Source organism: Dipodomys merriami, unplaced genomic scaffold (assembly GCF_024711535.1).
Source record: "Dipodomys merriami isolate MVZ:Mamm:240054 unplaced genomic scaffold, mDipMer1.0.p SCAF_3, whole genome shotgun sequence".
Classification (NCBI taxonomy): domain Eukaryota; kingdom Metazoa; phylum Chordata; class Mammalia; order Rodentia; family Heteromyidae; genus Dipodomys; species Dipodomys merriami.
The window spans coordinates 112,874,843-112,889,540 of record NW_027204492.1 but is presented as its reverse complement, the minus strand read 5'-3'; the positions used below and the strand labels follow the sequence as shown (position 1 = coordinate 112,889,540).

At 38.2% G+C, this 14,698-nt stretch overlaps 1 protein-coding gene across 2 annotated transcripts in view; it reads right to left on the bottom strand.

Moving 5' to 3' along the window:
• Window positions 1-14,698, bottom strand: part of Pir (pirin) — a 74,032-nt gene that overhangs the window by 11,433 nt on the left and 47,901 nt on the right. For both annotated transcript variants that reach the window (XM_070039289.1, XM_070039290.1), the window contains exons 7-8: window positions 9,512-9,556; window positions 1,025-1,107 (exon numbers count right to left, since the gene is read on the bottom strand). In XM_070039289.1, coding sequence (XP_069895390.1) covers window positions 1,025-1,107; window positions 9,512-9,556 — 128 coding nt within the window. The remainder of the gene's footprint in view (window positions 1-1,024; window positions 1,108-9,511; window positions 9,557-14,698) is intronic.

The window sequence follows — 14,698 nt, the reverse complement described above, 5'->3', positions numbered from 1 at the left end:
AGCAAAATAATTCACTTTTACAATGAAGAAGTATTGCTTCCAGATTCAAGTTTGTAGAACTAAACCATGTGTTCTTTATATGATTCCTAAATATTAGGAATTACTTTGATATAGGTAGAACATTAATGAGCCCCAAGATAAGGACACAAGGACACAAGTGGTTTTTTCTTTCTTGCTATTGTTTCTAACATATTTATAAGGTGATTGTTGCTTTGTATGTCCCTCCCCCACAGTATTACCCCTTTTTTCACTGCATTTGATGCTGGTATAATTTGGGGAGGGGAAGGGAAAAAACAAATTGTTTAAATAGAGATATAGGTGGACCCATTGCCACAATGATATACAAGATGCTATGTCGAAAAACGAACTTTACAACTTTGGTAGGGGAAAGGGAGAATGTAGTCGTGGAGATGTAAGGGCAGGGATGGGAGGGGAAAAACAAAGGAGGAGGCAACAATGCTTGATAAGAAATGTACTCATTACCTTGCTCATGTAATTGTAACCCCTCTGTATGGTATTTTCACAATAAAAACTTATTTAAAAATTAAAAAAAGAAACAAACAGAAATAGGAAAAAGTATTGAATGGGGTCAGAAAATCTGTTGTATAATATATTCCCCAAAGAAGACAAATTTTCTAGCTTTATATCATCATTATATATGTTCTCAGAAGACAGAATATATAATTTAAAAAATGGAAAAAAAAAAAAGGAGACAGAACTTTTAGCCAAGCGCCGGTGGGTCCCACCTGTAATCTTAGCTACTCAGGAGGCTGAGATCTGATGATGCAGTTCAAAGCTGGCCTGGACAGGAAAGGTTGTGAAACTCTTATCTCCAATAAACCACCAGAAAACTGGAGGTGGTACTGTGGTTCAAGTGGTAGAGCGCTAACCTGGAGCTGAGGAGCTGAGAGACAGTGCTCAGGCCCAGAGTTCAAGCCCCATTACTGACCAAAAAAAAAAAAAAAAAAAAGAAAAAAAAAAGAAAAGAAAAGAAAAAAGAAAATATAATGTTTTCCATTCTTACCTTGTTCTCTATCTGGACATTGTCACCTTCTCCAAGCACTGCTGTGTGATGAGGTTCTATTTTTTGTTGTGCATCATCAGGACCTACAAAAATATGACCCACTAACTTTAGTACTTATTACTATATATTTTTCCTATGACCACACGTTTGGCCAACTACTTAGCATCATAATATTGGTTTCAATTTTAGAAATAACAAACTTCAGAATCTCCTTAAATCTCTTGTTGACTCTATTTGTTACCATTAACAAAACTTGTTGCTTTTCAGTGTAGGGAAGAATAGGGAGGTAAATCCTGCATTTTGCTTTCACATAATTTTTTATTGTCATGCTCAAATTGTTCAATTGATATGCAAAGTCTTTGATATTACATGTCCATAAGAAAGAAGCATATTTAGAGGCTGAAAGCATAGCTCAAGTGGTAGAGTGCATCCATACCAAGTACAAGGCTCTGAATTCAAACCTCAGTACCACCAAAAAACAAAAAGAGAAACAAAGAAAAAAATATACATAGAAAATTGTCAAATGCCATCAATAATTCACACCAAGACATATTTATTGAGCTTCTAAAATGACCTATTGCTAGGGGAAACACATAAACATGTAAAAACAAATTCCTTGCATACAAATAATCCAAAGTCTTATGAGAGGCCAACACAATAAACCAGGGAATAATTCAACTGGAAAATAAGTTGGATAGCTATTGAACAACAGCTATAAGACAATGAATACATACCCTACATGTTATGGGAGTGTGTCTTCAGGGGATATGATTTCAGCTCTTTCATACTAAAGTTCACAGATGAAATATTAACCAAATTGCATACATACAAGGCAGCTGGTTTCATGCACCTTGACTTCATGATACTGCTTTAATGCAGTGACAAAAGGTAGCACTCAAAAAATAATACTGAATTGAGTCAGGCATTGGTGGCTCATGCCTGTAATCCTAGCTACTCAGGAGACGAGATCTGAGGACAGTATCTCAAAGCCAGCCCAGGTAGGAAAGTTCATGAAATGTATCTTCAATCAACCAGCAAATGCCTGGAAGTGGAGGTATGGGCCAAGTGATAGCTGATGGGAGCAGCTGACCATTCTGGGTGTCCAGGCACCCGTTGCAAGATATTCACCACAGAATGAAGAGTATCAGTCAATCTGGTGGGTTTAGTAGGTGGGAAGGAATTAAAAAGGACTTTTTGGTAACCTACACGTGTTACAGGAAGGATGCTACCTGTAAGAGCCAATGACTGTGTATCACTTGTGAAAAAGTGAACTAGTGAAAAAGCCAACTAAGAGAAATCTGAGTTCAAGTCCCAGTATTGGCTCACACCCCAAACAATAATAACAACAGTGATGATAAAGAAGGAGAAGGAGGAGGAGGAGGAGGAGGAGGAGGAGGAGGAGGAGGAGGAGGAGGAGGAGGAGGAGGAGGAGGAGGAGGAGGAGGAGGAGGAGAGGGAGGGGGAGGGGGAGGAGGGGGAGGAATAGGAGGGGGAGGAGGAGGAGAATTGGTATTTTTTTGGTATCACCATCAGAATAGCGTTCTTTACTACAATGTTCATTGGTTAGAAACAAAGAAGTCAGCTTGTCCAAAGAGTTCTTATTCTAATTTTATATGGAATGCAGCTTCTGCCCATCCTCTCTGCTCATACATGAGAGGGATCATGGGGCTGATCCTGAAGGAGCCATTTGAAATGTCCAATCATAAGTTAGACCTTCTTTGTAGAAACTAGAGTCAGATTTCTAGGTTCATGCTTTTATGTGTACCTCCACCTTCTGGGTATTATATTCAATTTTCTTTTTTGAGGTTTTAGGGATTGAATTTAGGGCCTTTGCTTGCTAGGCAAGTTCCCTACCATCTGAGCTACACCCACTGTAGGAAATCTTTTAAAACAGGGTCACAGAAAGTTAAGCCTGACTCCAGCTCCAATTCTAGGCCATTCCTGTGATATTTTACCCATCTGGTTTTCTCCTGCACCTAAAATAAGTCTTGAAGAAAATATATCCTATTGTTTCTAACTACTTTCAAGGTTAAGTAGAGCCAAATCAGATAATAAATAGTTTCCATTTGGGAAGCTTGGCCAGGAATGTTAAATCTAATAATACAGCTACGGAAAATTGAACCAAAGACAATGTAATTGCAATTTTTTGCCTAAAAAGTTATAAAAGGTCAAAATACTTATTTTTAATGTAATTGTACAAAGGGATTATCAGTCAACATTCAACATTTATAAGTACAATGCATCTTGATCAATACGACCCCTTTCATCAATCTTCCGTGTGTGTGTGTGTGTGTGTGTGTGTGTGTGTGTGTGTGTGTGTGTGTGTGTGTGTGTGTGTGTGTGTGTGTGTGTGTGTGTGTAGTGGTATTGTGGTATTGGAGCTTGAACTCAGGGCCTGGGCACTCTTAGCTTTTCATTCCAAGCTGGCACTCTAGCACTTATGCAAGAGCTCTACTTCCTCAAAACATTTTAAAACCTGTTTTTAAGTTAATGCTCTGTCTTCAATGTGTGATTAGCTACAGTTTGACCTTTCTTACTCTTTTTCTTCTTGGAACTACTGTCCCAATTATTCTCTGTCTCATGGTAGTTTCATGATACAGTTGACATTCTCAATTTTATGTATGTAGTTGAAATGCTTTTATCTGATTGAAGACTGTTAATTGAAAAAGATGGGGGGATGGGGGGATTGGGGGGAGGGGCGGGGGGAGGCTGGGAAGGGATGTGAAAGGTAAACAAAGGAGGAGGCTGCAATGCTTGATAAGAAATGTACTCATTATCTTGCCCATGTAATTGTAACCCCTCTGTACAGTATGTTCACAAAAAATTAAAATTAAAATTAAATTTAAAGAAAGGAAAAAGATAGACTCAGACTTTGAAGTGTAAACATTCATTTGTCTGAGAATCTTATAGTTCAGATGGATGGGCTAGCTGGCTTGAAAAAAGCATTCTCTTTCTTTTTAAAGTTTACCTACAATGTACCATCTAAATATCCTTCTAGATATTTGTGTTCACTAAATTCACTATCATCTCCCTCATTGGCTAATTGAAGGCATTTCTGTAACAGTTCACTTTCATTAAATATTTCTCTTGTTCTGAAAATAACATCTGTCTACCTACCTTTCTCTCTATTAATTAATTAATTAATTAATTTATTTTTTTTGGGTCCAGTCGTGGGCCTGAACTCTGGGCCTGGGCGCTGTCCCTCAGCTCTTTAGCTCAAGGCTAGCACTCTACCATTTGAGCCACAGTGCCACTTCCGGCTTTTTTCTTTTTGCTTATGTGGTGCTGAGGAATCGAACCCAGGGCCTCATGCATGCAAGGCAAGCGCTCTACCACTGAGCCACCTTCCCAGCCCATCTCTCTATTAATTTATATGTTATCTAATGAAATTACATAATTGCAAGTATTGCTACAACTGGTACAAACAGATGGAAAAGAAACACAACTACCTGTGAATTTGCTACAGCTCAGCTGATGGGAGCAGCTGACCATTCTGGGTGTCCAGGCACCCGTTGCAAGATATTCACCACAGAACGAAGAGTATTAGTCAATCTGGTGGGTTTAGTAGGTGGGAAGGAATTAAAAAGGACTTTTTGGTAAGCCTACGCGTGTTACAGGAAGGAAGCTACCTGTAAGATCCAATGACTGTGTCAAACTTGGAATCACAAATATAAAAGTTGAGTGCAAACTAAGCATGAATAACTACTGATTTTAGTAAGTGTGAACAATGTACTGCCATTGTAAGCCAGTTACCTTTCATTTCAATCATAACAGATTATATTTTCATATTGTTAAATACATTTTTAAGTACCAACCATGTGTTGGTATTGGTCCTTTAAGGAGACTGGCATTCAAACTGACAAGCTATATTCTTTTGCTCTTTGCATTGATGTGTAGTGTTGATTTGTAGCGTTATTTTCTTAACTTCATGGAATGGATTAAGTAATTAGTATCCGTAGGATATCTTAGCTTCATGATTACATTGTTTTTCTTTGCATTTTAATTTTTTGTGCCATCACTGGGGCTTGAACTTTGGGCCTGAGTGTTATCCTTTTGCTTTTTTACTCAAGGCTGGCATTCTACCATTTGAGTCACAGCTCCACTTCAGGCTTTTTGCTGGTTAACTGGAGATAAGGGTCTTATGGACTTTTCTGCCTGGTCTGGGCTTGAACTGTGATCCTCAGAACTCAGCCTCCTGAGTAGCTAGGATTACATGTGTGAGCCACTGGCACTTGGCTTTTTTTTTTTGCCAGTAGTGGAGCTTGAACTCTGGGCCTGGCCACTGTTCCTCAGCATTTCAGCTCAAGGCTAGCGCTCTACCACTTGAGCCACAGTGCCACATCTGGCTGTTTCTGCTTATGTTTTGCTGAGTAATGGAACCCAGGTTCTCATGCATTCAAGGCAAGCACTCTACCACTGAGCCACCTTCCCAGCCCCTCTTTAATTTTTTTTAACATATGCTGCACACGCTCCAGGTGAGGGATGCTCAAAGAATTTTCTGCCTCCATATAAGATGTCTATGAATGGATTCTGTCATTGAACCACCAACTTAGCAGGTTCTCCATTGCTGAAAAAAGCAAGTGTATAAAAATCTACAAAGACTTTGGAAAGGCATAAAATAAGTACTTTCTAATGAATCTCAGTAAGAAAATGTTGAATTTACTCGTTTCTGCTCTGTTAACTTCTTTTCTTCATGATATTATTACAAGAAAGTTACATGGTCCCACTATAGTTACCTTGAATTGAAAGTATTTGAATGCCCTTGCAAGCAGTTAGCTGACTGGCATTGTCCATCATGCAAAGTTTCACTTACTTCTTGTGTCAATCTTTTCAATGACTCTCATCGATTTCCATTTTATTCAGCCTGTCCAGAAATTTTTTTCAACCAAGTTTGCAGTCTATTTATTCCAGCCCAACTCACTAATTATATGTCATCAACTTTTAATCGAACAGAGGTTGCTGGACATTTTTAAAAAGACAATTACTTGTTTATCAGCTCCTGTCATTCTAGTTTTATAAGCAAAATTAAAATGACACAGTAAACTCAGCAAGTGTTTTCCCAATTCTCTCTAGACATGTGAAGTCAGTACATGTTCAATAGATGTTTTGTCATTTCTTTACTTCTGGGGCTTAGTTCTTGCCCTTTTCTTATTCTCATCAACACCCCTATTAGCAGGTGGGTTGGAAAGGAAGGAGATAAAATTCAAATGAGGTCATTTGGCTTGTTGCTCATTAGTTAGAGTCCTAAGAGACCAGTTTTCTGAGCTGAATTTACTCCATGGTCCAGTTTGTGTTGAACGGATTTAACTTTGCTCCAAGGCTACAGGCTGCAACCATATCTCCTGCCAGATGTTTTTTGCACTTAGAGCTATGATCACAAGGGAGGACGAGGCCTGTGACCAGAGATGACTCAAGAAAATCCAGTCTCACTTCAAGAAAAACAAGTGGCTGGGGCTATGTGGTAGGCATCTATTTTCAATGTCCTCTGATAAAAAAAAATCAAACATAGGTACTTTAAATCTCTTGGGATAATCAAGGAAAAATGCAGGCCAAACTGTTTATTACCGAATTTAATGTCAGAGGCAGACTCTTGGGTTTTATATCAAGGTGGTTCTTGATCAGAACCATTTATTTAAGTCATTTTTCCTGGTCTGGAGTTCTGGGAAACAGCTCTGAAACCCCAATGTGATTCTGCAGCATGAGATACCAGAAGCAATCCCCTGTTGTGTTTTGTATTTCCCTGGGATCTACTGAATTAAGAAATCACTGTGATTGCATGGTCTTCTGGCCTGTCCCAAATGGTTTTAATCTGGTTAAATGAGGCACAGTTAAACTTTACCTCCATAGGCAAGCAAAGATCACGTGTTCATCTATTCTTCTGCTTCCACATCAAATGCTTTGAGTAAATGGACATATGCTCAGCTTTAATGTTCATTTTGCAGCAGAGAGATGTTCTGAATCGCATTGTTGGATAGCAGAAACTTGCTGGTGTGTCTGTAAGTCTGAATGTTGCCCTCAGTTATTCCAATCTATTTAACTACGTGATTCATGCTACAAATGAAATCAGGAAGCAACAGTGAAGCCATGGTATTGTTCAATTCGTTTGTCTTCTTAACCCTTGGGTTTTATTTCATGCATCAGTGTTTACATTACATACTTGCTGTGTGGAATAAAGGTTGAATAAATCATGACAGTTTGATTTTTAAAGAAAACACAACAAGTGGATGGATAAGTCTCTCTTACAATAAAAATTGTCCCACTTTCCACTTATTAACTTCTGGGACTAAAGGTCTGTTAGAAAATAAAGTGATACAGGTTTGGATGATGATTACTTATTGTACTTTCTCCCCTCTATCCTCCACTCAATGTCATTGAGGTCAAAACTAGTTGTGAGATTTTTGTAGAGAGCTCAGACTAAGAAAGTCTTTGTTGAAGTGGTTGAAAAAATTTTAAATAGTATTTCATAGGACATGAAAAATACATCAAACTCACAAAACGTTTTATTGGAATAGCTTGGCTACTTGTTTATGTTTGTTTGTAGCTGCTTTGGGGTTATATAGGAAAGGCAAGTGATGGCAATCGACACTGCATGGTCCACAGAGATGGAAATATTCATTATCTGGACCTTTATACAATGTTTGCTACTCTCCTGCACACATTTTTTAAATTGTCAAGGTGATGTACAGAGGAGTTACAGTTACGTAAGTAAGGTAATAAGTACATTTCTTGTCAAACTTGTTACTTCCTCCCTCATTTTTCCCCCACTTTCCCTCCCCACCTAATCTCCTGCCCCGCAAGTTGAACAGATCATTTCCAACATATTGTCTTATGAGTCTTATGCATTGGTTCCCCTTGCCCTTTGTCTCACCATTCTGTTGTTCCCCTTCCCTTCCCTAATTCAGATACATGTATATACAATACCCAAATACAGTGATAACAGGGTATAACCCATAGGGGGAAGAACACACAAAAGAAACAAGAAATCACACAGTACATTAAAAACAACAACAAAGAAAAACCTCTTATGTCTATGGCTTGGAGTTCATTTTGCTTAGCCTCATTTATATGGTCATAGCTATTGAGCTGCTCATCTGCTAAGATTATCCTAAATGTATACTAATTATTGCAAATAAGGGAAACCATGGACCTGTGTTTCTTTGGGTCTGGCTTACTTTACTTAATATGATTTTTTCCAAGTCTTTCCATTTCCTTACAAATGGGGAGGTGTCATTCTTTCTGATGGAAGCATGGAATTCCATCACACACACACACACACACACACACACACACACACACACACACACACACACACACACACACACACACATCTGTACCACATTTTCTTGATCCATTCATCTACTGAGGGGCATCTGGGTTGGTTCCATATCTTAGCTATGGTGAATAATGCTGCGATAAACATAGTTGTACTGGTAGCTTTAGTATAGCCTTGTTTGTGATCATTTGGGTAAATGCCCAGAAGCCCCACACATTTTCTAATTCTACATAAACATTTCTGAAACCCTTACCACCTTAGATTTTATGTGTTTTTTCATTACTTTCCATTCATGCAGATTATTTTATTGCTCTTGAAATCATAAATTAGGGGTGTTGCTTACATAATTTTTTTCCTGTTTTTATAAAATTCTATGTGAGTTTTAGGCTTTTCAGAAGATCATAAAAAACAAGCGATAACATTATCTTTTCCAGATAGTTAACATTTTAATGTTGTGTGCATGGGGACTTAAAGTCCTACTGAGAGGTCTTTTTGATACTTTCTTGAATGTTAACATAAATACTTGTTGCTTTTGACCTATAATTGAAATGCTATTCCAAGAAAGAGGAATCAAGTCCATTTAAACCATATTAAGAGTAAATTCAAACTGTTAAATCCAGAAGAAAAGTCTCAGGAAATTATTGGCTAATGTGTACAATGGTTTAAATCAATAACTATTCAAATACTCTCCAACTATTTGGGAGAATATTTGGTTTAAAGATATAGTTCTGCCAGCCTTCTAGCCTTGAGCAGAGGTTATCTACCTCACTTCCTACTCTAACTAGAGCACACTGAAGCTCTGTCCTTTTATCAGGACAGAGTTGCTGGCCTCTTAATGAGGTGTCAGCATACATCAGGAAGCCTGAGTCTTTTGTCTGTGTACTTTCCTCATGCCTCCTCACTGAACATCCTCAGAGCTCTAAGGCCCCCTGCCCTGGTGTGCTATGTTCCTGGGATAAAGAGAGGGCTGATTAGGAAACATGGCTCAAGTGGTAGAGAACCAACCTTGTGTGGAAAAAGCCAAGTAAAAACACAAGGCTTTGAGTTCAAGCTCCAGGACTGGTACCAAAACACAAAACAAAAACAAATAAAAGGGAAGAAAGGGCTGGAGGCCTACTATTTAATTGTTTAAAGTGCTTTCAATATATCTTTTATTCTTTGCTAATTTCAATTAAACTGCAATTGAACCCAAAAATGATAAACCGTGAACTTACCAATATACACATCTCCTGATATGGTATAAATGAAACTTGTCCACCCTGGAAAGTGACAAGCAATATTAAAAGGTTAGTGTCTATCATGCCAAAAATGAACACATGCATATATGCATACACACTGATTTATGTATAACAAAAGCAAAAGGAATATTTAGAGATTAAATCTTTTATTTCCCACTATATACATATTTAATGTTCTAGTTCTATGAGTTATTTACAATGTATACTTACATATTATCTTCCTATCTTTGTCTCTCTCTGACACACAGACACAAATACCCTCCTAATCACACGCACACTCTACCTCCCTCCCTATCCTCTCTCCCACTCCTTCTGATACAACATAGACACAGACAGACACAGACACAGATACAAATACTCTCCTAAATCTAAATAGCTTGGCCCACAACATTTAAGAGCTACTGCCTTTGGCCTCAAACCTATATACCAAAAATATATTAACAAATTATTTCTTCTAGTTCTCCTATCATATTGTTATCTGTAGCATTCCAGTCTGGCTTTATCTTCAGTGTGTTGTACACCCAGGTAATCGGATGTGTGAATAATGTTACAAACATGCTTTCGTATACATAGTTAAATTCTAGTTCCCAGTGAACTTATTCCTTTTTACCTACCCTAAAAGTAAAGCATGCATCAATTCTACAGATGCAAGAATGCAAAATCGTTGGGGGATTAATTGGCTTCAGATGGCCTATGAACTTTCTGGAATTGCTTCCACAATTTTTCAAGGAAAGGGGTATACATTATTCAGCTGATTCCTGTGGCTCATAGGGTCAAGAGCTCAGAGCCAGTGACAATATACTATTTACCCTACCCTTAATACCAGCTCTCTGAATTTAATGAATGTTTAGGTAGATGGTCTGTTTAAGAGATGGTCTGTTTCCCTTGAGAAGCATTAACCTAGAAATGGCAAGCTCAACCCAGAATGAGACTGATCACTCCATGTGCTAGAGTAGAAAGGGTATGGAAAGGGAGTGCAGGACATACATCATGGCTGGAGGTCAGGCCCTAGACAGAGTCGGCATGAACATCCATGGCATGATGAAAAGTAAACCAAAGCCATCTGGGCAGGAGCGAAGAGCACAAAAATGCACTTTATGGATGGGGTTGTGACCGTGGGTGGGTTGAAACACATGAATGGCACAAAAGAAAAGTTATCATTGAAAAATTGATCATTAATTGTGGAGTCTTGTGAAGAAGATCTAGAAGGATGGCTCAAGAAATACACTTGGGTGTTTGCCTAAGGATCTTTCTTCATCCCCTTATTCCATAGATTTTATGCTCTGAGATTTTACTCAGTAAGCCTTCTTACTTATTTATTTATTTATTCACAGCATACTCACTTTGCTTAGCCCATCTAAGTCTTCTAAGCTTAGCATGGGACAATTTATCGAACCTCTAGGATAAACAGATCTTGTGTGGGGAGATAGGAAGATAGATAAGGCATAGACAAGGGTGTTCAAGACAAGAGTGTTCATGTTGTACAGCTTTGGGGAAGGAGGGTCATGGCAGATGCTGAAAACATACAGCAACAATGTATTCGTCTATTTCACTTCTCTGTTTTCTAATGTCTATGTTTTCTTCTGCCTATATAGCATGCTTTGTAGCTCTACTCTTTTTCAAAGTGCAAATGGCTTTAGTAATTTCTGATTATAGAAAAGTTGCACTTGATATTAAGGACACAGGAAACCATGACACATGGAAACTGAAAATATTTCAGCAGTCTTCTACTTACTCTGATATACACATTGTTAGCAATCTGGTATCTATGGTTTTAGAGTCTTTCTTTTTATTTATTTATTTAAAGTATGTTTTTTATTGTAAAAATAGTGCACAGAGGGGTTACAGTTACATGAGTAAGGTAATGAGTACATTTCCTATTGATCATTGTTACCTCCTCCTTTGGTTTTCCCTTACCATCCCCTCCCTCCCAACCTCCCCAACTCTTCCCTCCCTCTCCTCCACAAATTGTAAAGTCCATTTTCAACATAGTGTCTTGTACATCTCATTTTTACAATGGGTCAACCTATATCCCTATGAGTCTTTCCTTTTATATACTATACAATATTTGTTTAAAACCCAGAATAAACTCAATGTTCTGAATTTTCTGTGGAGCAGTAATTCCTCCTTAGGAAAGACTGCATGGCAATCCATTGTAAGGATGAGTTATTCTTCATACAACTAATCCCCTCTTCATAGATTCAAGCTACTAAAAATTATTTCCCATCTGACAAAACCTCAAAGCGCTAAGTTGCTTGGGTGAGTTTTTACTTTGTATCATGCTAAGTGTTCTAATCTCATCTCTCCTGTACCTTCTTTGCCTCCTACTTTACCATAAATTAAGAAGATAAGAGAATGTTGCTTAAGTCTGTTTTCTTTCTCTTGAAAAAAAATTTTTTGGGGGGTCCAGTCGTGGGGCCTGAACTCTGGGCCTGGGCGCTGTCCCTCAGCTCTTCAGCTCAAGGCTAGTGCTCTACCACTTGAGCCACAGTGCCACTTCTGGCTTTTTTCGTTTTGCTTATGTGGTGCTGAGGAATCGAACCCAGGGCCTCAGGCATGCAAGGCAAGCACTCTACCACTGAGCCACCTTCCCAGCCCCTTGAAAAATATTTTTTACAATATCCCAAAGGACCAGACATTTGCTTAAAGGTGCAACCAAGTTAGTTTCTTAAGCGCATTGATCTATTTCCATTCTTTCTTAAAGTATTTTACATAACTGCCAGTTACAACCAATTTATGTTACTGATTGAAAAGCACAATATTAGAAGTAATGGAAAAGTTTCCTTTAATCCTCCTTTTAGCATTATGCTCATATGCACTTGCTTCTATGAGCCTTGTTTGAATTCCATTAGGCATTGTTTCTTAAGGCTTTCAAAAAATGCCAACGTCTGTGAATATATACTATGTGTTTAAGCACAAGCAGTTCTGTTAAAAGTAGGGCTATGTCAGCCAAAGGATCTTTTCCTCTCACTTATGTGACCTACACCATAAAATAATGCCATTATGCAATTTTTATTTTTTTAATTTTTATTTATTTTTTGTCAGTCATGGAACTTGAACTCTGGGCCTGGGCACTGCCCCTGAACTCTTCAGTTTAAGGCAAGTGCTCTACCACTTGAGCCACAGAACCACTTCTGGTTTTCTGGTGATTCATTGGAAATAAGAGTCTCAAGGACTTTCCTGCTCAGGCTGGCTTTGAACTGTGATCCTCAGATCTCAGCCTCCTGAGTAGCTAGGATGACAGGCGTGAGCCATAGGCACGCAGCCCATTCTGCAATGTCTATTGCTTTGTTAGAGGTCACATGCTCTACATTTGCTTTCTACATATATGATTGTCAAGCTACTGCTTTTTTTGCATCTCAGAAGCTGTCCTATTCCCTTGGGCAATAACAAATACAAGAGTTGCGTTGAATGGCATTCATTTCTTCTGCTCTCTCCTCTAGGACAGTTAAGTAACCCAGAGATGTCAGATTCCTTTAAAAAAATAAAAAGAACACATGCTTCTTTTAAATACGTAAATCATTTTCTGTGGCATCTGCATACATTTCCAAGGAGGTTCCTAACTCTTTCAAACATCCCTAGGGACAGTTTTCTTCATTCTACATTCCTTGGCCTAATCCAAAGAATTTTCTTCCTATCTCAATCTTAGAGTTGATTGCTCCAATGAATTTTTCATGTATCCTTTATACATGTGTATGGACAGGAAGTAATAGAAACATATGACCTGGTGACACACCAGATATATAACACTTCAGCTTTGGGGAGGAAAGGAGAAAGGGCAATAGAGCTAAGAAAGGAATGTACCTCTCTCCAAATTCTGGATTACATTGGCTTCCAGATCTTAAAGCAAGCCAGTTTCCTAATGGCCTGCTTGGAGGTCCTTGCATCTGGACTCACTATGTACCTAATGTGTGGCTTCTCGGTCCTCTTTTTCCCCTTCTCCTTACATCAAATTATTTTTCTTTATTTTTAAAAAATTTGTTCCAGTCTTGAGGCTTGAATTCAGGGCCTAGGCACTGTCCTTAAGCTTCTTTTGATCAAGTCTTGTACTCTAACCACTTGAACCAAAGTTCACTCCTGGCTTTTTAGTAGTTAATTAAAGTCTCAAAAACTGTCCTGCCTAAGCTGGCTTCTAACTGTGATCCTCAGATCTCAGCCTCTTAAAGTAGCTAGGATTACAGGTGTGAGCCACCAGCACCCAGCTATTTTATTTTGAAAAAAAAATCTGATGTAAGGAAAACCTTAAATATCCTACAGAAAATTCCTATACACCATCCATCCAGATTCCCTTGAAGCACTACTACATTTGTAATTTTTCTCTATAAATATGCCATTGTTCTTACTGAAATATTTTAGAGTAACTTGCAAACAGGATGCATCTTATCCTGAAATGATTTTCTATATTGACTTACTAGAACACTTGCTTTAAGAAACATAGTGCTCTTATAAAATCTTTCAATGGCTTCCTGATCTCCCAGTGCAAACTACAACTCCTGACCCTGGCAGATACTTTCCTCAATTGGGTCTTAGACATTTTCTCCAATCTCAGTGAGCATCCTTGTCAGATCAGGGTTAGGATGACTGTGACACTTTGACTATAACCTGGTAATTATATCTGAGCCAGAGGACACAGCTAGGTTGTAAGACACTGTGAGATAATACATCTGGTATTAAAAGGGACTAAGTTCTAGGGGTAATTTGTTATAGAGCCAAACAGCTACCTAGCACAATAAGATTTGTGTAAATATATCCTAAGGTGATTTACCAAGTAGCTCTTGTGCAATATTAGCTGCTGTGCAATATTAAAAATCTACTTTGAAAACCAAATGAGAAAGACATGTTTCTTTTTTTATTTTGTAACAAAATGAAATGTATTTTCAAACTATAGTTGAAGCAAACATAAATTGACCATACATAAGAGGATATATTAGTTTCCTATTACTGTGACAATAAACCATACTCACATTGTTCTACTTCTATTGTCATATGTCCTTCTCCCACTATGACTCTACCCCCTTTCTCGTGCATACTAATGATGACATTATGCCACCTCAATAATCCAGGCTACTCTCTTGTTATTTGTTTTCAGCCACTGTAACATAATACCTGAGATAGTCAAGCTACAAAAGGGAAAGGCCAATTTGCCATATTGCCTTTGGGGTT